Below are 23595 nucleotides of genomic sequence, written 5' to 3'. Positions count from 1 at the left end.
CAGAGGCTAAGTTGTATAACCCCCATATTAAAGCCTTTGATATAAGAACAACCAGTGGATATTTCATTGGTTATCCAGAGAGATCAAAAGAATACAGGTTTTATTGTCCATCTAATTCACCATAGATTGTTGAAACAAATAAGACAAAATTTCTTAAAGATGGTTCAATTGGACTAAGTGCACTTCAAAACCTTGGTTTTGAGGAAATACAAGATTCAATCTTATCATCTGTTAAGAAAAACACCGAGAGATACCACATTATTATTCCTAATGATGATGTAGTTGATCACCCGATTGTTGATGCATAAATCCAAAGTGAACCTATTGTGGATAATACGAAAGAGCACGAATAGGATGATCAGGTTCAATCTGAGCTTGAAGAACGACCTGTTTAGAGATCCACAGGAGTTAGAAAATCTGCCATACATCCTGATTATGTGGTGTACCTTTAAGAGTCTGATGATTTCATAGATATATATGATAACCCATTGACTTTCATGAAAGCTGTTGAAAGCAAACAATCTTCGTACTGGATAGAAACCATAAAAGAAGTGTTAGACTCTATGGCTAAGAATCGAGTATGAAATCTTGTCAAGTTACCTAAGGGAGTAAAACTTGTAGGATGTAAATGGGTCTTTAAGACAAAAAAAAACTCCAAAGGTAACATAGAGAGGCATGAAGCAAGAGTGGTTGCTAAAGGATTCTCCCAGATGAAGGGCATAGACTATAATGAGACATTTTTTCCCGTCTCAACTAAAGAGTCAATGAGAATAATTTTGGCCATTGTAGCTCATTATGACTTGGAGTTACATCAAATGGATGTGAAAACAGTGTTCCTCAACGAGGATCTAAATGAAGAGGTATACATGGAACAACCTCTTAGTTTCTCTGAAGATGATCGTTTGGTTTGCAAGCTTAACAAATCAATATATAGACTTAAACAGGCCTCCCGATAGTGGTATATTAAATTTTCTCAAGTCATTATGACTTTTGGGTTTACAAAAAATATTATTGACCAATGTATATACCTTAAAGAAAGTGAGAGTAAGTTTATTATATTGATGTTATATGTGGATGACATTTTGCTTGCAACCAACGATATAAAGTTACTTTCAGAGACAAAACAGTTTCTTGCATCACATTTTGATATGAAAGATATAGGTGAGGTTGCTTATGTTCTTGGCATTGAGATCCGTCGAGACAGGGCAAAAGGTTTTCTAGCTCTTTCCTAAAGATCTTACATAAATAAGGTGTTAAAACAATATGATATAGAGAATTGTTCTCATAGTTCAACACCCATATCAAAAGGTGACAAGCTGAGCCTAAAGGATTGTCCACAGGACGATGTTGACAAAGTACATATGAGTATTTATCCATATACATCAGTTGTTGGCAGCTTGTAATACACACAGACTTGTTCTCGTCTAGATATTTCTTTTGCAGTAGGGATGCTTGACAAATTTCAGTCTAACCTAGGCATACCCCATTGGAAATTTGTCAAGAAAGTCTTGCGGTATTTGCAAGGGACAAAAAACTATATTTTGACGTATCATAAAGTTGATCACCTCAAGGTCATTGGTTACTGAGATGCGGACTTAGGAGGATGCCTTGATAGTAGAAAGTCTACTATTGGGTACGTCTTCTTACTTGCTGGGGGCGCGATCTCTTGGAGGAGTGGGTAGCAGACGACCACTGTTGCTCACACCATGGAGGCAGAATTCATAGCATTGTACGAGACTACCTCGCAGGCCATATGGTTGAAGAACTTTATATCATAGTTAAAGGTGGTCGATTCCAATGAGAAGCCACTGAAGGTCTACTGTGATAATGAAGTTACAATGTCCTTTTCGAACAACAATAAAAGTACTGCATCATGCAAGCATATGAAGCTAAAGTATTTTGTTGTTAAAGAAAGGATAGAGAATCATCTAATGTATATTGTTAATATTGGTTCCAAATAAATGATTGTTGATCCTCTTGCTAAAGAGCTAGCACCAGGAATATATTCTGAACATATATTGATGATGGGTTTGCTAAACTTTTTTTGACATATGTATATGAATAAAGTGATCACATTCAGTTCATTGATTCTCGTTATTACTTGTTTATTGTTAATCTCATAAGGATTAGAGATTTAACTAAGGATCTGCAAAATAGATAATAAAGGCCAATCTACTCATCAAGTCATTCTCATAAAGTTTTCTGGTTAAGGGTTTATCGTTGGGACAAGTAGGAGAATGTTGGGATAAACCATCGCAAGTGGTGGTGGTGGTTACCCACGATTTGGATAACATCTCCACGAAAGATGCTCCTTCCGATAAACTTGTACAGAATCAAGGAGAATGGTTACACAAACCGTTCCCTTCTTTGTCCCTATAAAAGGGGTATCATGAGCAACCCCAAAACACGGTGAAACACAGTGTGAAAAACAGGAAATCAAGAGAGAATCAGGGGTCATATCCCTTACCTTTTCATTCGGGGGTTTTCCATCCGGTGAGGGAACATATCCTGCTCACCGACTGCATTCAGCAGCCTGCGCTCGTGGAGGGCAGTAGACCGGCTGAGGAGAAGTTTTTCCCTGCTCCAGCCACCACCACCAGCTTTCCCTGCTCCAGCCACCGCCAGCCATCGATCCCGGTTCAACGATGGCGGTTTCAGGTATGCTATTGCCTCTGCAGTTTTTGGCATAGTTTATTGTTTCTATTGTTTGTGCACAAGCTGCCCGATTCACCCAACAAAATCTTGTTATGGATCTAATGTGGCCATTAGGTCATATGTTGAATTTAGAGTTAGATTTAATGGATCTGAAATATGAATCTAGATATTGAATTCAATTATTTGTAGTAGTGGATCAGGAATCCAATAACCTAACCTGCTTATATAGTGGTATGAGATAATAGTGAGCCCAATAACACATTGGATTTCCAACATCTTTGAGAATTCAATAAGACAGACATAACTGAGTAACGTCTATCCAGAAAAAGATAACTCAACCCCTGCCTCGACAGACGATGAACTTGATAGTTTCATAAAAAAAAAAATCTCCCCAAAGCATACCGTTTACAAAAAAAATCTCTCAACTTTCTTTTCTCTTTCTTTTAAAGTGCTCCACCCTCTTTGCTTACAACACAGTTCAGAATCTTCAAGATGAACACCTTAACAGTGTTTACTCTAAACTGATATAGACTCCCGCTTAGGAGCACGAATTGCAAAGCCAGCCATTATGGGCTTTTGTAAGCCTTATCAAACACTGATTCTAAGCAATTATTATTATGTTATTTTGAAACAATAAACTATGCCAAAAACTGTGATGATTCTAGGCAATTGTTGCTACTAGTTGGGATTAGAACCTGGGCACGAACCCCGCTTACCACCTTTGTGATGATTCTAGGCAATTGTTGCTACTAGTTGGGGCCAATACTTTATGTTGGCAACACCTACTTTTTTTTTTTTGTAAGTTGGAAATATTTTTGTAGTATGATAGTAAGGACAGCAGGTGCAGGTACCTTGGGTAGGGTGTCAACGGGTCGGGTTTGGTTCTAACTCAGGTGAAACTAGACTTAACCTCTATTTTCAGGTATGGTATCGGGTCCGAAATTGGGTCTAATCACTCCCATCATAGGAGAAACTATACCTGGACCTGACCCCTATATTTTATCATTTTTACATTGAAAATTTGTGGGTCTTAATCGAAACTCGGGTTGGGCCCGGGTCTGGTATAAAATTTTACAAACTATACTTGAATTCATGTATTAATCAAACCTTCGGGTCGGGACCTGGGCCTTCTTATTTATCACCATACCCCCGACCCTATAGGGTTTGGTACCGGTCAAGTCCAAGGTCCAAGTAAACCTGACCCATAGACACCCTTACCTGTGAGGATGACAAGAGGGACAAGCCAACCCGCCTGACAAGGCACCACATAAACGCATCTGGAAGATCAAGTGCAACGTGGTTGCACACTTTTAGCACGCTGCTGTGGGACCCAACAGCAGATGGTTGGTGATCAGGTGCAGCAGCACACTTAAAGTGTGCAATCACATTTCACCTGATCCCGATTCACATAAAGAACATGCAAACTTGGAGGCCCATGCATGCCTTCTTCTAGAAGAAGGAGAAGGTACTCTTAATAAATTGAGAGAAACGCTGGCATCAATCACGAACGTACTAGAACCCATGTGATCCAACGAAGGATCCGATGATTTTGGGATTCTTGCTTATATTCCCTTCAGAATGCCTTGTCTTAAGTAACTTCACACTGATCCGTTTCTGAACCAACTCGCTTTTATAAAAGATTCAAAAGATCAATCTGAATTGGATAGAATTTAATTGTTTGAAAATTTATTTTTTGTTTTTTAAAAAAAAATCAGAAAATCCACCAAATAAAAATTTTAAGGAAAATTGATCTAGAACAAGATAAATGTAAAGGATGACTTAGGTCCAATCAAATTCTAAAATATGCATATGATTCCTAAACAATATAATAACCAACGAATCTCATAATTATCACAAAAATAAAAAACAATTCAGGAAAATTTTCAATTGTAAGAGTAAGACTGAATATATGGAATGTCGGTTTAGTAAGCAACGAAGTAGTGATGGGAGTGTAGTGAAGCTTGGTGAGCAAGATATACCGGTGAATGATTATTTCAAATATTTGGGATCCATCATTCAAAAGTATGGAGAAATTGATGGAGATGTAAATCATAGGATAAAGGTTGGGTGGATGAAATGGAAAAGTGCTACTGGAGTGCTGTGCGATCGTAGAATGCCATTGCGGTTGAAGGGAAAGTTTTATAGGACGACTATTAGACCCGCTTTACTATATGGTACGGAATGTTGGGCTGCCAAGAGACATCATATTCAACAAATGAGTGTAGCTGAGATGCGGATGCTTAGATGGATGTGTGGAAATACAATAAAAGATAAGATTCGGAACGAAGAGATACGTAAGAAGGTAGGTGTTGCACCCATTGAAAATAAGATGCGAGAGAATCGTTTACGGTGGTTTGGACATATTCGGCGAAGGCCTAATGATGCTCCAGTTAGAAGGTTGGAGAAATGGGAAAATATATTAGTTAAAAGAGGTCGGGGTAGGCCTAGGAAGACTTGGATGGAGATGATAGGAAAGGATATGAATGCTTTGAACCTCACCGAGGACATGGCGTTGGATAGAAATGATTGGAGGAAAAGGATTCATGTGGAAGACCCAAAATGAATTTCTTTTTTGGTTCATATCGCTGACCCCAATTGTTTTGGGATGAAGGCGTAGTTGTTGTTGTTGTTGTTGTTGTTTGAGGTACTGAAGCTGAGCCACTTACATCCCTAGTTACATACATACATATTTTTTTAAAATAAAATTTTCAAATTTCCCTAGTTACATGCTTCTTGTGCATTGAACGCTGGACCTAAGGATGTATTCATGCAGAGCCTTGCTAAATCCAGAACATTTCTTTTTTTTTGAGAGAGAGAGAGAAAACATTCACAACAATTCATACCGAGATCTTTGTATCTTTGTGAGATCGGTCAGCTTAATTGCTTTCCATTGAACTCTGGATTTGAATGTATAAATAAATCATGTAGAGACTTGCTAAATCTAAAACTTACCATATCCAGATCCCGGAAATGCAGGTCCAATTATGGATGACAGTGGACTGGGGATGAAGGTTAAAATCAAAACCCGTGCGACGATGGAGACGAGGATGGACTTGCGCTTTCTCCCACCCCATCCCTTCTCCGTCCTTGATCCCCACCTTGCCCAGCCCCGCCCCGCCCCGTCACATCCCCGATCTTTCTTTAGAGATGGCAGTGCTCCGAGGGAAAACGGAGCCCCATCCCTCCCTGCCCTGCCCTGCCCCTTTTGAACCAGGGATGGAGGACATGACACAGAGATGGAGGTGGGGATGAAAGTTAAAATCAAAACTCGTGCGGGGATGGAGGGTAAGATTTTGAGACGAGGTAGAGGTGGAGACCTTGTCCCCCGTCTTCGCCCCGATCCACTGCCATCCCTAGGTCCAATCCATTTTCAGCCTCTGGTTCAAATTTTTTGGATGCTTTTTCTTTGCTCCCTTCTCTCTAATTTCATTATTTTCTCTCCCACTTAAAATAGGTAATATATCTGAGACTATTCAGCCTTTGGTTAATCCTTGATCGCTTCAGTTGTCGATCCAAATTCTGTGAGAACATTCCCAGGCACAAAAGATGCGGACACGACCCGACATGTGACTCGAGTTCCACACACCATTTAGAAAATTTCCTGAAAAAATAGGATAAGGTGATGCAGGTTTTAAATGTTTTAATCTGAAAAAAGCTTTTTTTTGGTATGTAAATATATAATCATTTGTTTTTATTGAAAGTATGACTAAAGGTTAAAATAGTGTTTAACAAATTAATTAAAATAATGTCCATACATGTTAGAGTCATGTCATCGCGTGTCACTCATGACGCACAATATAAATGGTGTGTCCCTGTGACAGAGATAGACACAGTCCCAAAAATAAAAATATATATATTTTATTACTACAAAACCAAAAACTTAAAAGCTGTCTGTTTGGAAAATACATGGTCAAACCACCTTGGTGGTGGATGTTTGGAAACGGGTTGTTGGGATGGAGTTTATGTATTTTGGGAGAGGAAATGAGACTATCTTCCTTTTATATTTTCACCAAGGGGTGGATTTGGCAAATACCACTTTTTCCAATGCATAGACTTCCTGACTACCAGTTTCCAAACAAGGTCTAAGTATCTTCCTAGTTTGAAACTCCAAGGCAGGGTAACTTAATGGAAAGAGCTATAGGATTGGGTTTGGATATGATCACTGTTGAATCCTGCAGAATTGGGATTAGCCTAATGGATCCAGATTTGGATTCAACCAGGAAGAGTAGAGCCACATCCGATCAGGAAAATAGCAGTCTAATATAATTGTTCAAATATTTGGGTTTTCCATTTAATTGGATCCAGATCTTTTTGGACTGAGATTTGAAAAACCCATCCATAATATCCCAGGATTTAGCTGATAGAATCCGGAATGAGATTCAACATCCTGGTAAACAATAATCCATCAAAACCTGATCCACTTTCACAGATCTACTTTGACAACAGAAATGGTAGTTTGGGAAAGGAAGGGTTTGTAAGGTTTTGTTTCCTTAATGTAAGTGCATGCTAGACTGGCAGTTAAGGTTCGATTCCTATGAACGTCGCCCCTGTGCAAGCCAACATGTAGCATAAGCCTGGGGAATGGGTCTTAGCCTGGAGTTTTACACTGCCAGCACAACGACAGTAGGTATAGCAGGCTGAGCTAGCATGACCAGGTCTTTGTGCCGGGTGCGGGTGCCGTAGTAGGGATAACAGTCCCCGCCCCGCCCCGCCTCACCCCATTTGGACCGGAGATGGAGGTTAAAATCAAAACTCGTGCAGGGATAGAGACGGAGATGGACTTACGTTTTTCCCGTCCTCATCGTAGATTCCCGCCTCGCCCCTTTTGTACCAGGGATGAAGGACATGAAACAAGGATGGATGCGGGGATGAAGATTAAAATCAAAACCCGTGGGAGGATGGATGGTAGGATTTTGAGACGGGGCAGGAGTGGTATATAAGTGTGTCTATGTGAAGCCAATTGATCAAATAAGCTTATGTGACAAAAATCTTAGGATTTTCTTGGCAATGGAAAATCTCTGGATAAAAACAAAAGTTTTTATTTTTAATGAGATTTTGCAAATTTTTTTGTCATACATAAAATTTTAAAAATTAAATTGGTGTAAGGATATAAAATCTAAGAAACATGAAAAAATCAAAGCAAGTCTTTACTGAAGTAGCCCAAAGGGGTTTAGTGTAGTGGGATGGAGGCTTAGGCTAAGTCAGGCAGTGTTGGTTCAAATCTCATGGGCAGCACCCCTTACGTGATCGTAAGTACGGCAGGCAGAGCCATCGCGACTATGTCTCTGAGTCTATGGGAGTTTTATTCGTGTAAATATAAAAAAGGAGAGTCTTTAATGCAGTAAAATTGCGGAATATTCTTAAAATGTGGACTGTCGTTGCATGGAAAGGTCATTTGGTAAACTCAATTGAGAGTGTGGTACGTTTGGATGCCACCGAGATCATGCTTTTCGTAACTGGCCCTACTAGTTAAAATCCCGAAAATACAATCAAAATTAAAATTTTGGAATTCTCGTAATAGACGAAACTTGCAAAATCCAGAAAAACCTGGATTTTCGGCGCTCCCTTTGACGCAACCGGGTCCCAGTGACGGAGGACAACTTCCACCTAAATCTGACCGTCAGATCAAAGAGCGTGGGCCCCGCATCATCTTCCAGTGGGGCCTACGCTACGTGGACGGCGTGAATCAATCACGCATGCAACGTGAGTATGTGACTTCCTATCCATCCGTACCCACCTAATTGAATGGCCTAGAGGGTCCCCGTCCCACTACTTCGACGGTGGAGATCTCCTAGACTGAGAATGCCATACGGTTCGGCGTTCATCTCAAGGATCCGACGGTTGGAAGCGTAACCCCCAGCTATGGACGGCTGAGATCTTTCAGTGGATGGCGGGAAACCGTACCAGGCGCAGATATTTTAGTTTTAGGGAAAAAAGGCAAGGGTGGGCCCGTATCGGATAAAGAGCTAACCCAATCAGGGTAGGCAATCATCTCGGTGGGCCGACTCGGAGATTTCCTGATCTTTTACGCCGGGCCTAACCCGAGAGAGTAGACCTCACCCATAACCAAAGCCTTTAGTTATCCAGAGATACCCTTGCAACCGTTTTAAATGACAGCCAAAAATTGATGACTCGACTCGGTTTTGAAAGCGAGCTTTCTCATATAGCAAAAAGCTTCACTAACTATTCTTGAAAGTACAGAGGGATCGACTAATTGCTGAAAAAACAATACCATTGTTCTCAACCGAAGAAAGAAAATTCCTATTCACCAAAGCTGACTTAGAACTACCAATGGGGGGCTCCGAGTGGTTGGTAGGAGCTGGAGCTGTGAGTGCATGTCTCCTTGCAGTGGGACGTTGTAGGTTCAAAACCCCAGTGGTAAGTTGAATAATAATTGGTGGGTGTCTGCCTAATCCAAATTGCCTTTAAAAAAAAAAAAACTCTGTTCCGACCCACCGAGTCACTCAGCACCAAACGGTTCCCGATACGAAGCACCAAGCCAACTCGTTCCTAACCGGAGGTCAAAACCGTCATTTCTTAAACCAAGAAAGGGACACAGCCGGTATTAACGACACTAACAAACCCAACCGCGGTCTTTGCAGCAGCCCCACTCGGGCTCGGAGCGCAGCAGGCGTGAACCGTCTGTGCCGACGTGGGCCACTCCGATTGGTCCAAACCCGGTCGTCGGGATTCAGAGCAGCACAAAAGAAAAAAAAAAGAAACACAACCTCCCACTTGTTACTCTCCCTTCACACTCTTCTGTGTTTTTTCTCTCCATCAATTTTTTTGGCCTTTTTTCGTCTTTTTCTTCGATAATCTTCCCATGTTGATGATGATGATGATGATGGCCATGATGATGATGACCATGAGATAGCAATTGAGTATGCGATTAATCGCCGAGTAAAATCGCTTGGTCTTTCTCAGTTGTAGGATTGAGCGATCGGGGGAGGACATGCAGGAGGAGAGGGAGAGGGAGGGACGGTCTGCTGCATTGTGCAGCGGGGGAGGGGGAGCGGCTGCTGCATCGTCTCCGGTGCAGAGCATCTTCTGCTGCGAGGAGGGGAGCGAGGAGGAGCTGTCCGTGCTGCCGAGGCACACCAAGGTGGTCGTCACCGGCAACAACCGCACCAAGTCAGTGCTCGTCGGCCTCCAGGGCGTCGTCAAGAAGGCCGTCGGCCTCGGTGGCTGGCATTGGCTCGTACGGACCCCCACCGATTTTTCTTTCATTTTCTTGTGCATGCAATGCGTGCATGCTTGCTTCCTGTTCCAATTCATTGTTTTCTTCTTCGGAATTATACGATCATGGGATTTTGTTTTAGGATTGGTGTTTGCTGGATAAATGTGGACAAATCATACCAAATTGGGTTTCTGATTACAACTTTTCTTTGTTTCTCTTTTTCTTCTTTCTTTTTCCCAATCTGTGTTTGTTTCTTGAACTTTTGGGATAATGTGTATGCATTTTTTGGTGATTATACGTTATTTAGAAATTTTAGATTTAATTTTGATCTGCTTTTTTTGTTGTTTTGGTTAAATTGGGACTGAATATTGCCTTTGATTTTAATTTTGTCCAATGAAATGTGGATTATAATCGATCTTTTTTGTTTTTTTTTGGAGTTTTTTTTTTGTTGTTCTAGTTTGCTCAATTTGGGAAAATGCATGCGTTACTTGTAGTAGTTCGTAGTTTAGAAATTGGATTTAATTAGAATGTTATTTAATTTTTGTTTACTTACTGAAATTAGGGATAACGCGATTTTTAGTTTTTTACTTGATTTTTTTTGTTCCACTTTGATCTCCCATATTGAAATGACATGCTATTAAACTTGTCTTTATTTTATACGTTTTTTCAATTAATGAAAAGGAAGTTGCATGTCTTTGTTTGGTGTCATTTGTACTATGGCTAGGTTTATGATGTGTTCCTTATTTTGTGGAATGTAGGATATTTCGTCACCTCTTTTACTAATTTGTGATAATGCATAATCGTTCCGGAGTATTTGCCATACTGGGGTTTATAATTTTAGGGCTGCATTTTTTATTCTTTCTTTGAGATTTGTTGGATTTGAAATAATCCTTTCCTTTCTATGAGTGGAATATGGGTTTGACTTTTAGGTTTCACTTTTTTTATTTTGCCATTTTTAGATATAGAATTGCACGAGGTTTTAAATAAATAAGATTTCTGTTTTGTGATGCATGAATTTAGTTTTGTCTTCTTGTTTTTCGCTTCATAGTGGAACACTGGATTTATTCATCGTGTTTGAGTGATGATTTCATAATGCAAATTTTTTATTGTTCAACAGTAATTGACTTTTGTGTTTGTTTGCTTATTGTAAGTATTGATTTGAATGGACTTCATTTTTGGATTTAGTTTTCATAATTGTTTAATTGAATGAAGTGCAATTGAAAGAATATGTTTTCTTGCTTTTTTGTTTGTAATTTTTGGTTAATCTTCAATTTCTGTTGTAAAATGCTTTAAAAACGAAATCTGTGTACTTTACTTTTTTGAAAGACAAGCTGGGGTTAGGCAGACCCCTACTAGAACAACAGCCGCCCCATGTGGCAGAGGGATTCGATCCTGGGCCTTCAGCTTGACAGAGGACCCCGCTTACCACATGGGATACCACCTCGGTGGTAAATCTGTGTATTTTCCTAATGAAAACGCAGCAATGTGCTAGCATTCGGTCAACTTTGGAAGGGTGTAGGGTTTGTTGGTGTATTTGTTTTTCCTGCTTTTACATGATTGTCATATGAATCTGATTCTGCTTCATTGCATGACCTATTTACTGAGATTATTGCTAGATATCTTTTGGGGTCTTATGTGATAGTGGTCTTTGTTTCAACCCTCATTGGGTGTTATCCCCATGTTGGCCCGTTGCTGGAAACAAAAACAATAAGGTTTTATTATTTCTGCGTCTTCAGTATGCACATCATTTGTGTTTTTCTCCTGTCAAATGTTTAAATTTCTTCTTCCTCCTCTCTCTCAAATCTTCCTTTTCGAATGGGTGATGTTTTCTTTAGATTTTTTTTTAATGCATTCAGTTGGTAAATTGTTTCCATGGGCCCTTCTTCCAAACCCAAACCAACCCCTTTTTTTTTTCCATTTCTCTAATCGCAGGATGGTAGTGCAGATTTGTGACTGACTGTTCTATTCTTGGTTCATTTTGGTGTATTAAATTGTAGGTTCTTACAAATGGTATAGAGGTGAAGCTGCAGAGGAATGCTCTTAGCGTGATTGAAGCCCCCACTGGTCATGAAGATGATGATGACATTGAATGCGATAATATGCAATGGCATAGCTCTGATCTAGGTATAAATGATTGGTTTGCTTTTTAGTGTTTTTATGTATAAGCTGCCTCCAAAGAATTGTTATTGGATGGCCTTTATTTTATACGTGTACTTGCATTGATGATTGTTGGTCCAAGAAATGGCTTCCAAGATTGTTGTAAAACATATGTTCGCCATTGTTAATAGTTCTGTCACGTCCTTGAATTTGTGAATTGGCTCTGAAATCTAGCTAGTTTTCTTCTTTGTACTCTTATCAAGTTGCCTCTCCTGTTAATGTTCTTTGATATTGCCGTTTTGGCCTTTCTTGAGTTATTGTACATGAATCTTTTCAGGAGATGCCTAGTATAAGGGGACTATAACTTCCTCTGATTGTGCCATCTTGATTGGGACTTTCTCTTGGTTTGTGGTTAAAAGCATGGCTGTGGGAATTCCAACTTATTATGATCACCTCCCCATCTGTCACCTCTGGCTCTTTCCCCCCAACCATATGTTGCTGTAACATCCATATGTTGGGCTTCTTGCTTCTATGCTTCAATCGTTGTTCTACTGCTTGACTTGTTTGCACTTTTGTGTTGGACTGTGAACCTTCCACGTCCAACTTTTTGTTGATGTTTTTTGTCATTCCCTTATTAATATTTTCTCTGACTCCAACAGCATCTGATGATACCCAAAAGTCCCACAGGCCAAAACAGAGGCCGCACAAGTCTGTAGGATCTGCGCACAAAGCAATGAGCAAATCTAATTCTCTCGACTCACATTCTAAGGGTTCTGTGTCGCCATCTCATGGAACGACGGTAATATGCTATTCATTTGAATCTATTTATCACTTGAATATTTGTGTGTGAAGATGCTAAATTGATCTGAAAATATTGCAGAACGTTGACCTAAGCAAGCTAGAAACGACCGCCTTATGGAGATATTGGAGGCATTTCAATCTCGTGAGTCTCCTACTTTATCATCATCTGATCACTTGATTGAGAATGGTATCTGTTGCTTTTGTTTTTCACTTGATGTGGCGCTTGAGTTAATCGTTACTGCTCGTCACCAGGTGGATTCCATACCTAACCCTTCTAAGGAACAGCTGATTGATGCAGTTCAGAGGCATTTCACGTCTCAGGTATATACACTTGTGGAATCCCATCCTTGTGATGCCTCTATAACATTCTTCTTCAGAACAAGTGTTTGATTTCTTTTAGGGAAAGAGCGTGTGAATGAGTTCCTAATTCATTGTTGAATCCAATTGCTTTCCTCCATTCTTAAAGCAATTGGATGAGTTGCAGGTTATCGTTGGCTTCGTGCAGGCTGCGAAGAGGTTGAAGACAGTCTGCAATTAATCGTTCCTTGTGTAGGCAGGCTCAAGTTTACATCAACTAACCAAGGATTAGTACGCTTCAGCTTAAGTATTTGTGGTTGTATCATAATGTATCTGTCCTTGTTTTTTTTTCTTAGTAGCTCTTTTCCACGACGCGGTTGCAGATGTGGGTGTCTATATGTGAGTCCTGTAATATATTATATATATATATAAGATCTACATGTTCTCATAGAACTTCAACCATTGTGGGATTTAAAGGTTAGACCCAACTATTTCTGTTTGCAGACTAAACTTTAAACCATTCAATCTCGACCTCTATATACTGATTGTAAAAATTCTTCCAACTTTGTTTAAATGAGCGTTTGATGAGATGGAGAGAGAGAGAGAGAGAACGTTGACAGGATATCCGTGGTAGGTATGGCTCACCAACTATGAACCCATTAAAGTATGTTTTTATATAGAGTGGGGTCACAGAGATAATTCTCTTTCATTTTTACCGTTTTCACCTTTAGTCCGTGTTTTCGTCCTTTGTTGGTAAAAGTATGGTGATAATTGCCACGTGAAGGAATATGGCAATTCGTTAATGCATTTCCGTGCATACACGTCGGAGTGCTGACACGTAAGGATCCGTGCTGTCATTGAAACTGTTCACTTGCTGCTTCTGCTCTTGTGAATATTGATCGCACGATGATTTTAAAAAGTGGAAGGGGTTGCTTCAGTTCTACTCAAAAAGCTTGCGGTGTCAATTTCCCATTGGCCACTCGGGGTGGAAAAACTTTACTAGGACGGATTTCTGGTGTCAATGAATCGGTTAAAACAAAAGGAACGGTAAAATGGGTCTTCAGTCGTTTTTAAATCGGTTCGTTTCCATAGTAGATTCGGTAGACTTTTCATTTAATTTTATTTTTTGATAAATATTTTTTAAGAAAGCTTTTTAGTGGATCGATTTAAGGTATAATCAACCCGATTTGGTCAGATTTTGCCAATTCAATCGAGAATTGGTCGATTCTTGAAGGGGGCGTCCTGGGTTGCTTGAATACCGTTCATCTTGATTGAGGTGAACTTTATCAAAACTTGTGTGACTGTGCGTGCTCACAACGAGCCCTCCTTAGGCCTCTTTATGTAAATAGGGCTGTCAATGGGCTCGGTTTGTATCAGGAACTTGACTGGACCTGAACCTGAATTCTTGAGTATGGGCATGGAAAGTGTCAACCTGAGTAATATTTGTGTTGAACCGAAATCCAACCTGCTGGCTGGGTTTGGGTCATGATTTTCTTTTGGGTAACCCAACCCGAATCAGCTTATTTGCTGCGTACCTAACTCATCCAGAGTGTATATGTATATATATGAGAACCTACTGAATGGGCATAGGCACGGTGCTAAATAAAACATGTTATTGAATTTTCAGTGCTTTTTTTTTTTAAAATTCTGATAGTAAATATGTGATCTATATGCTTGTTTTAATAGGAAAGCATTTGATTCTGATGCATGGATAGATGTTATAAGGTTTCAAAAATCAATCGTCGTACAATTTTCATAAATTTTTTAGGCATCAAATATCATTTTTCATCCAAAATGCATGATCCAAGTGTTGATTTCTAGTAAATCAATCATGCTGAACACATCTGAGGGGTTGAAATTTCTAAGATTATGCAGGTCTGAGTTTGAGATTTTATTCTTGTGACCCGACAAAACCTGAACTCGAACCCGAACCCAGTTAGTAGTTATATGGGCAGGTCCAGGTCAACGCTGACTCTACCCGTTGACAGCCTACATGTAAATGAAATACATCCATAGGCCCCAGATCGACTTACTTTCCGGCGCTCCCTCTGACCAGAGAGCAACCCTTCATTTTCCTGTGATTTGAAATACTTGGATGATCACTGCGAGGGACACAAATGGGTGGTTTACAAAGGCAATTGACAATGAGGAAGGAAATTGGTTGCCAACTATGAAACAAATGTTGGCGATATTATACAAATATCATGATTAAATTGTCATATTCCTCAAAGCTTGAGATTATCCTGACAAATCATGGTATTTTGAAAATCTTGCTTATCTTGAAAATATTATGATTTATAGTAACAATAACATGATAACAAACTTTTTAATATTGTATATGATTATGTTTATGTTTTTAATGTGTCATATTCCTCAAAATATTATGATTATGTTTATTTTTTATATAACCAGTACTTTTCCTGATATTTTTTTTTTTGAAAAACAGAGTTCTTCATATTTAGGGCACTGTTTGCCAATTGCCTGATTCTCCGGCACTTCAAATTCCTTCTCTTTTTCTGATTCCCTGGGACACCTGGATCCAGATGCCGAGTTTGGGAGCAGGGACTGATGCTGTTTCGTAGGAGGCGACTCTTCCTTTGCCCTTTTGAAAAACTGAGGGAATAAACGGAATTTTCTATTAGCCCCGAAGAAGCTGATTTGAAAGTTTATTAAAAAAAAAAAAGACAGGTGGGAACATATTTTTTTGCTAAAGTTTTTTATGACATTTTAATCTATAAAAATAATTTTTATTAAAATATTATTAAAATAATGTCTATGTAGGTTTCGGATGGGATGTGACCAAATACCATATTCGACTATTCAGATCATTGACTAAATGGATTCGGATTAGGATGGTGAAAAGCTCATACCAGATCTGCTTTTTTACATGTAAATGGATTTGGATATTCCAAAGCGAAAAGTCAAAACCATACCCGCATTTGATTGTAATCGGATATGGTTTTTGGCTTACCAAATACAACTAAACAAAATGGAATTGGGTGGGATATGGGATAAAATCAGATTTTTGACAGCATGCCCTGACTGTGTCACACATGACACACATTTTTTAATTTATTTTGAAAATCTTTATGAGAGCCAAAGATTGTGTTCGATCTGGGTTGAAGGTCCATACAAATCCAATCCAAATGCACGCTTATAAATTTCAAGCCAAACTTCGGTTAGATCAGCATTTTCCACTGGATCTCTCTGTTCAAGTTCAAATGAAATCCCATTACTTAGTTCACTGGATCCCGTTCGGAACCGGATTTGAACCTATCGATCAAAGATAAATTCAGATCCGGATCACCATTGTTTCTGGCCCATATTCGATCCGTTCTCACACCCGCCAATAAATTCGAAAAGATGAAGGCGGCAAAAGGGAACTTCTCTCTCCTTCGTTCCATCTTCCTCCCCCCGAATTCTGTGATCCCTTCGGGAATTTCTCTGCGTTTCTCTCCGAGATTCGCCTACTATGAAGGTTTTCCTCTTCCATACTGGAGGTGAGTTCTTCGGTCTCTCTCTCGTTGTGGTAATTTTCGTGGTTTCTGCTCAAGATTCGTGTTGAATTCGCACCAAGCGGTAGGGTTTTCTGCTTCTGTTACAATAACTCCTAGTTTGACAAGGAAATCATTCTGTTCGATATGAAATTTGGGTTTCCCGTTGCCGGCGGGAGTCCTTGTTTCGCGCGAACGAGTTTTTCTTGTTGATAGGCGATGTTGGAACTAGGGTTTTAGGAGTTTCTAGTTGGGATTTTATTCGGAATGGTTAGAGTTTACTTTTTTTATTAATCAATCTATTTAGGATATAAGCACAGAAATGGAATGAGAAAGACTGCAGTTTGATTGTTTGGCAGTTTAGTTTGATCGTTTTTTAGTACGAATTCTTAGTACTTCACGATATGAAACATCTTGTATGGGTAATTTGAAGATTTTCGAGCTCTTCTTCTCCTTCAGTGAATCATGGTCATTGTCAATTTCAGAAATCATCCACAAGAAGAAGCATGTTTATTTACTAAATGGTGAAATTAAAGGAAAAGAACATAGGAAAGATGGAAAATAATTTACCTACTTGGACACAATGGTCAAATTATTTTAATATTTGTTTTATGATTCAATATGTTAAGCACGAGGGGTTGCATAAGGACTGAAAAATACCTGTACAACAGAGTCATGGGCTATGTCACAGATATGGGGATATGGCCATTTTTATGAAGTTTTCAATATGACTTGTATATAAGGGGATACAATACACAGGCAAAAATGGAGTGTCAGTGTGACAGGTCATGGATAAGAGCAGATTGGTAAAAGAGCTCTTGTAAACAGATAATATTATTGTAAGGTTTTTGGGTGAGGCATTGGACGCCACCTTCAGACGTTGAACACCTCTTGGATTAGAAAAATGCAATGCTAGCATGTCACCTTTTGTATTTCACTGCTTTGAATAATATAAGTTTGTTGTTCAGAAATTTCCTTGGAGTTTGATATACTGGAAGGACATCCCTTGTAATTGTTGTTTGATGGAAGCCTAACATTTGTTTCACTTTCATTAGTAATATGTGTTGGTTGCTGATCCCAACCTCTTTTGGTCACATGATTATTTTGCCCTGCTACAGTTCTGTGACTAAATAGGTAATACTCATGGAAAAGTTTTGACGAAGAGGGTGAGATATCTGGAGATTGTTAATATGATTGTTCTGGCATTCTACCATTTTGTGTTTGCATATAGCAATACTTCAACACACTCATTAGTAGCTTCTCACAAAGTTGGCGCACACTCCAGCCTGCAAAGATTATCTTATGAAAAGACATAAGTTTTGTTTAAATTGAGTTCTGTGATCATTTCATATGAATGAAGTACATATACACATTTGCGTCAATTGCATTCAAAGAGTAATTACTTAATTTCATGCATGGGAGCTTGTATGAGTCACCGAAGGCACGCAGGAAATTCCTTAGTTATCCTTTGATCTATAATGGCAGTTTTTAGTAATGAAAGTGAAATCACACGTTTATAGGTTTTACTTATTCATGTTCAAATCATTTGAATTTTTTGTTCTAACAATTGTGATCAATTTCAACTGACATCTCATGTTTCAGGTTTGTATGAAAATTTTGTTCTACCACTAAGATCAAGTGTGAAATGCTTATTTGTTTTTCAAGGAGACTTGATGGATTGATGCTAATTAACCATTGTTTCTATGTGGGATAGATAATGCTGATTTAACATCCAGGAGATAATGGAGCATCCTAAATTGAATATGATGTATTTAATTTAGCATTGTGAACGAAGAACCATCCAACAGTTGGTTTAAGGCTTTTAGGAGCTGGAATGCATGGATTTCAGTCTTAACCAAAGGCGGACTTGAAAGGTTTGAGTTTACTCAGAGTGACCTGTTATTTTAATATGTTTTGCTTGAGCAACATGGGTGTGTGAAAATTGTGCCGAAACATTTCATTATTTTGTAGGGAATATATTGTTGGCTATGTAGTCAAAAGCACTAGGCGGTGCCTAGTCGGTAGACTCCTAAAAAGATTAGTCGAGGACTAGTCGGGACTAGTCGGACTAGTTGGTTACCCAATTAAAATATAAAAAGTATGAAAATTATACATAAAAATATGTTTAATTCTTTTACTAATAAGATGTTTTCATTACATAAATACAAAATTACACATGTTTTCACAAAATATATTAATATACATAACCATAATATACATATATATAATTGTACACACACACACATATATATATTTCAATTATTCATAGCATATTCAGTATAATAAACAAAATATGCTATCAACCTTTCACAAAAGCACAATAACACATGCATATATAAATAACATATTATATAATTCATAATACTAAACATGCTTTCAGGATTTTATAGAAAATTTCATCAGAAACAAAGTAACAGACATATATATAAAAAAATATAATCAATTAAAATTAATTGTGCATGCTTTCAATGTTTCACTGAAAAAATCCCAAAAGCAAAGTAGCACACATACACACACACACACACACACACACACATATATATATATATATATATATAACTAAGCATGTTTTCATGATTTCACATAGTAAATCACACAAACACACGGATATATATATATATATACAAAAAATAACAAAATATAAGTAAAAATAATAAATGATTAAACTATCTTCGTTCCTAGGCGGAGGCAGCTTAGTCATTGAGTAGGCACCTTAGTCAGTGCCTAGTCAGCAAAATTGAAACCTTTTAATGTACCCACCTAGGAATTGCAAAGCCTAGGCGTTTTACTTGCTCCTAGACCGACTAGGCGGACTAGTCGGGGCTTTTGGATGTGAAACATTACCCCATATGTGTTATCTGCTAACAATGCCAATGGAAGGTAACCCATCTAATGGTATCTAACATCTAGAAAATTGGCAAAATAAATGCTAGGAACTTCGCTTGTGTATAACTGTTTAGTTATGCACTGCCGGTCCCAAGCCCGGATAAAGGAGGAGGGTTGCGGTAGGCCTGTGGCAGCCAACATAAAAACTTATTCATACCCTATGAATATGAGCCAATATGAGAATTTCGTAGGGGCGTTCCCTACTGAGCGACGCGCTGTACTCTATAGGCCCGGAGGCAGTGATAAATGGGCAAGGGTTGCTAGGTCGTCGCCTGGAAGCGACGCGTCACACCGTCGCCCGGGTGTGGTGTCAAATAGGCAAGGGTTCTCTCACTTTGTTGGACGAGTGGGGGGTAAAGAAGTTAGTCCAAGACCATAAAATTAGGTTAGCCACTTGGAACATAGGGTCTTTAACTGGTAAGTTGGTAGAGTTAGTAGATGTTATGTGTAGGAGAAAGATTTATATTTTATGTCTACAAGAGACCAAATGGGTAGGTGAGAAAGCAAAAGTGATAGAACCTTGGGGATATAAGATTTGGTATACAGGAATAAATAGGAATAGGAATGAAGTAGGGATTGTTATGAGTCGTGGGTTTATAGATAATGTAGTTGAGGTCCGTAGGAAGGGTGATAGGATTTTACTTATTAAATTAGTATTGGGTACATATATTATTAATATTATTAGTGTTTATGCACCTCAAGTAGGTTTAGATGATTCCATTAAGCGTCAATTTTGGGAAGATTTAGATGGAGTAGTACAAGGGATATCTTATGGAGAAAAGCTTTTCATCGGCGGTGACCTTAATGGACATGTAGGCATTAGTAGGGATGAATTTGAGAGTATCCATGAAAGCTATGGTATAGGAAAAAGAAACGAAAGTGGAGAAAGGATTTTAGATTTTGGTTTGTCCTATGCTATGATCTTAGCAAACACTTGGTTTAGGAAGATGGAGTCTCACCTAGTAACATTTAAAAGTGGGGTTAATACGAGTCAGATAGATCTTTTCCTACTTAGAAAGAGAGATAGGGGTTGTTGCATCGATTGTAAGGTTATACCGGGAGAAAGTGTAGTTACACAACATAGAGTCTTAATTTTAGATCTTAGAATTAGAAAATGCCGCAAAAGGGATAGACATAGGATAGATCCTAGAATTAAGTGGTGGGCACTGAAAGGAGCTAAACAAGGAATGCTTGTAGAGCAGGTAGTTAAGGAAGCTGATTGGTGTCTCGAGGAGGATTCAGAATCAATGTGGAATAAGATAGCGGGTGACATGAGAAATGTGGCTAAGGAGGTATTGGGTGAGTCTAAAGGCAGTGCACCGCTAGGTAAGGATACATCATGGTGGAACGAGGATGTGAAATTAGTTATTAAGGTTAAAAGAGAGTGTTATAAAAATCTAAGTAAGAGTCGTGATAATGAGAATTTGGAGAAGTATATGATAGTAAAGAAAGAAGCTAAAAAAGTAGTTCGAAACGTGAGAGATAAGGTATATAAGGAGGTTTATGACAAGTTGGATACCAAAGAGGGCGAGAAGGATATTTATAGGCTTGCAAAGATGAGAGATAGGAAATCGAGGGATTTGGGTATGGTTAGATGTATCAAAGATGAAACGCAAAGGGTTTTAGTCAATGATGAGGAGATTAAGGAGAGATGAAAATATTATTTTGATAAGCTATTTAATGGAAGTCATGCTCAGGATCTTGGAGACTTCTCCATTCTTTTTCATGAGATGAATCGTGACTTCATGAGCAAGATTCAAAAGAAAGAAATTGCAGAGGCTTTAAAGAAAATAAAATCAAGAAGGGCAGCTGGCCCAGATGGTATACCTATCGAGGCTTGGAAATGCTTGGGTGAGAACGGTTTTGAATGGTTGACAAATCTTTTTAACAAGATTTGGCGGACAAATAAGATGCCTAATGAGTGGAGGAAGAGTACTTTGGTGCCTCTATATAAAAATAAGGGTGATATACAAGATTGCACAAACTATCGTGGTATAAAACTCATGTGTCATACTGTGAAACTTTGGGAGAGGGTGATTGAGTATAGGTTGAGGAAGGTTGTCATGATATCGGAGAATCAATTTGGTTTTATGCCTGGAAGATCATCTATGAAAGCTATACATCTTCTTAGACAAATTATTGAGAGATATAAAGAGAGGAACAAAGATTTGCATATGGTTTTTATTGATTTGGAGAAGGCACACGATAGAGTACCTAGGGATGTTTTCTGGTGGACAATGATGAAGAAAGGTGTTTCTCTCAAGTACATTAGTATAATTAAAGATATGTATGAAGGAGTAGTAACCAATGTCTACACTTGTGGAGGGGTGACAACCAATTTTCCTATAATGGTTGGGTTACATCAATGATCTGCTTTAAGCCCTTTCCTATTTGTTATAGTGATGGATGAGCTTACGAGATCAATTCAAGAAAATGTGCCATGGTGTATGTTGTTTGTTGATGATATTGTTTTGATTGATGAGTCTAGAGTTGTGGTTAATGCTAAGTTAGAATTATGGAGACAGACATTGGAAGCAAGATGTTTTAAGTTGAGTAAGAGTAAGACAAAATATATGGAATATCGGTTTAGTAAGCAACAAAGTAGTGATGGGAGTGTAGTGAAGTTTGGTGAGCAAGAAATATCGGTGGATGATTATTTCAAATATTTGGAATCTATCATTCAAAAGTGTGGAGAAATTGATGGAGATGTAAATCATAGGATAAAGGTTGGGTGGATGAAATGGAAAAGTGCAACTGGAGTGTTGTGCGATCGTAGAATGCCATTGCGGTTGAAGGAAAAGTTTTATAGGACGACAATTAGGCCGGCTTTACTATATGGTACATGATGTTGGGTTGCCAAGAGACATCATATTCAAAAAATGAGTGTAGCTGAGATGCGTATGCTTAGATGGATGTGTGAAAATACAATAAAAGATAAGATTCGAAACAAGGAGATACGTAAGAAGGTAGGCGTTGCATCCATTGAAAATAAGATGAGAGAGAATCGTTTACGGTGGTTTGGACATATTAGGCGAAGGCCTAATAATGCTCCAGTTAGAAGGATGGAGAAATGAGAAAATATATTAGTTAAAAGAGGTTGGGGTAGGCCTAAGAAGACTTGGATGGAGATGATAGGAAAGGATATGAATGCTTTGGACCTCACCGAGGACATGTCATTGGATAGAAATGATTGGAGGAGAAGGATTCATGTGGAAGACCCAAAATGATTTTCTTTTTTGGTTCATATCGCCGACCCCAATTGTTTTGGGCTGAAGGCGTAGTTGTTGTTGTAGCTGACAACTCATTGTGGTCAATTGTTGTTTCACACTGAATTTGCTTTGTTCTGTTTCTTCTATTCATAAGCCTAGGATGAATTTTAATATCTAGTCCATTTTTGGTAGCAGTGCATGCAAAAAAGAATTTCTCATTAGATATCTTGTTTCTTTAGGCTCATTAGTTATCTTGTAATCCGACATCGATACATAATGGCTAAAAAAAAGTGTTTGATATGGATGGCTCTACTGATCAAGTTCAGGACTGTTAGGATATCAGAATTTCAAATGAACATCAAGAAGTTAAGAGCTTGCTGGAGATCTAGGTAAAACTTGTATGGATTGTGTTCCTAGACTTGAGAAATAGTGTAGAAGTTGAAAGCTTTTTGTGTATTTGAAAAGCTAGAACGCTTAACGTACTGCTTGAGACTTATAAGTAAACCAAGATTGCCAGACTAACAAGTGGAAGCGGGTAAACGATATGGGAAGCGGAAGCGAGAAGTGATGCATTTTAAAATATAGAGGAAGTGGGAAGCAAGGAATACAAAAAATATATATAAGAATTGAATGGGAATCAAAATGAAACACAAATAAAAACTAAAATAAAAGTGACAAATATTAAATTTCATGTTTTTTTAGTGTAAGAATTACATTTTTAACAAAATCTAAAAATGATGACTACCAATTTAAAGAAAGTACATGGAAGTGAGAAGAGTGAGAGAACACATATAAAACAAGAAAAGTGAACATATAAGAAGAATATATGAAGCATGTGGAAAAAATAGGAGAAGCGTGGGCAAATTGAGGTTCTCATCAAGTTTCGGAAGTGAGTTTTCGGGAAGCGATCTTCCCACCTATTTAAGAAGCTTCCGGTAACTCTGAAGTAAACTATTGTCTCAATAGGGATTTCCAAGTA

At 38.5% G+C, this 23595-nt stretch overlaps 1 protein-coding gene across 1 annotated transcript; it reads left to right on the top strand.

The window, feature by feature from the left end:
- The first annotated feature begins 9607 nt into the window (after window positions 1-9607).
- LOC149841914 (uncharacterized) lies at window positions 9608-13268 on the top strand. Its single transcript, XM_090000546.1, has 6 exons — window positions 9608-9853; window positions 11830-11956; window positions 12589-12728; window positions 12810-12872; window positions 12983-13051; window positions 13197-13268. The coding sequence occupies exons 1-6, from the start codon at window positions 9608-9610 to the stop codon at window positions 13266-13268; spliced, it is 717 nt and encodes a 238-aa protein (XP_089856672.1).
- The last annotated feature ends 10327 nt before the right edge of the window (window positions 13269-23595 follow it).

The sequence above is a fragment of the Nuphar pumila genome, chromosome 3 (assembly GCF_984573655.1).
Source record: "Nuphar pumila chromosome 3, dmNupPumi1.hap1.1, whole genome shotgun sequence".
Taxonomy (NCBI): domain Eukaryota; kingdom Viridiplantae; phylum Streptophyta; class Magnoliopsida; order Nymphaeales; family Nymphaeaceae; genus Nuphar; species Nuphar pumila.
This window is presented reverse-complemented; position numbering and strand designations above follow the sequence as displayed.

What these genes read in the sequence shown, in the direction of transcription:
- LOC149841914 (XM_090000546.1), top strand. Translation starts at nt 9,608, where the DNA reads ATGCAGGAGGAGAGGGAGAGGGAGGGACGGTCTGCTGCATTGTGCAGC. An exon ending in TCGGTGGCTGGCATTGGCTC is followed by an intron (nt 9,854 to 11,829) that starts GTACGGACCCCC and finishes ATTAAATTGTAG; the next exon opens with GTTCTTACAAATGGTATAGA. An exon ending in AGAGGCATTTCACGTCTCAG is followed by an intron (nt 13,052 to 13,196) that starts GTATATACACTT and finishes CCATTCTTAAAG; the next exon opens with CAATTGGATGAGTTGCAGGT.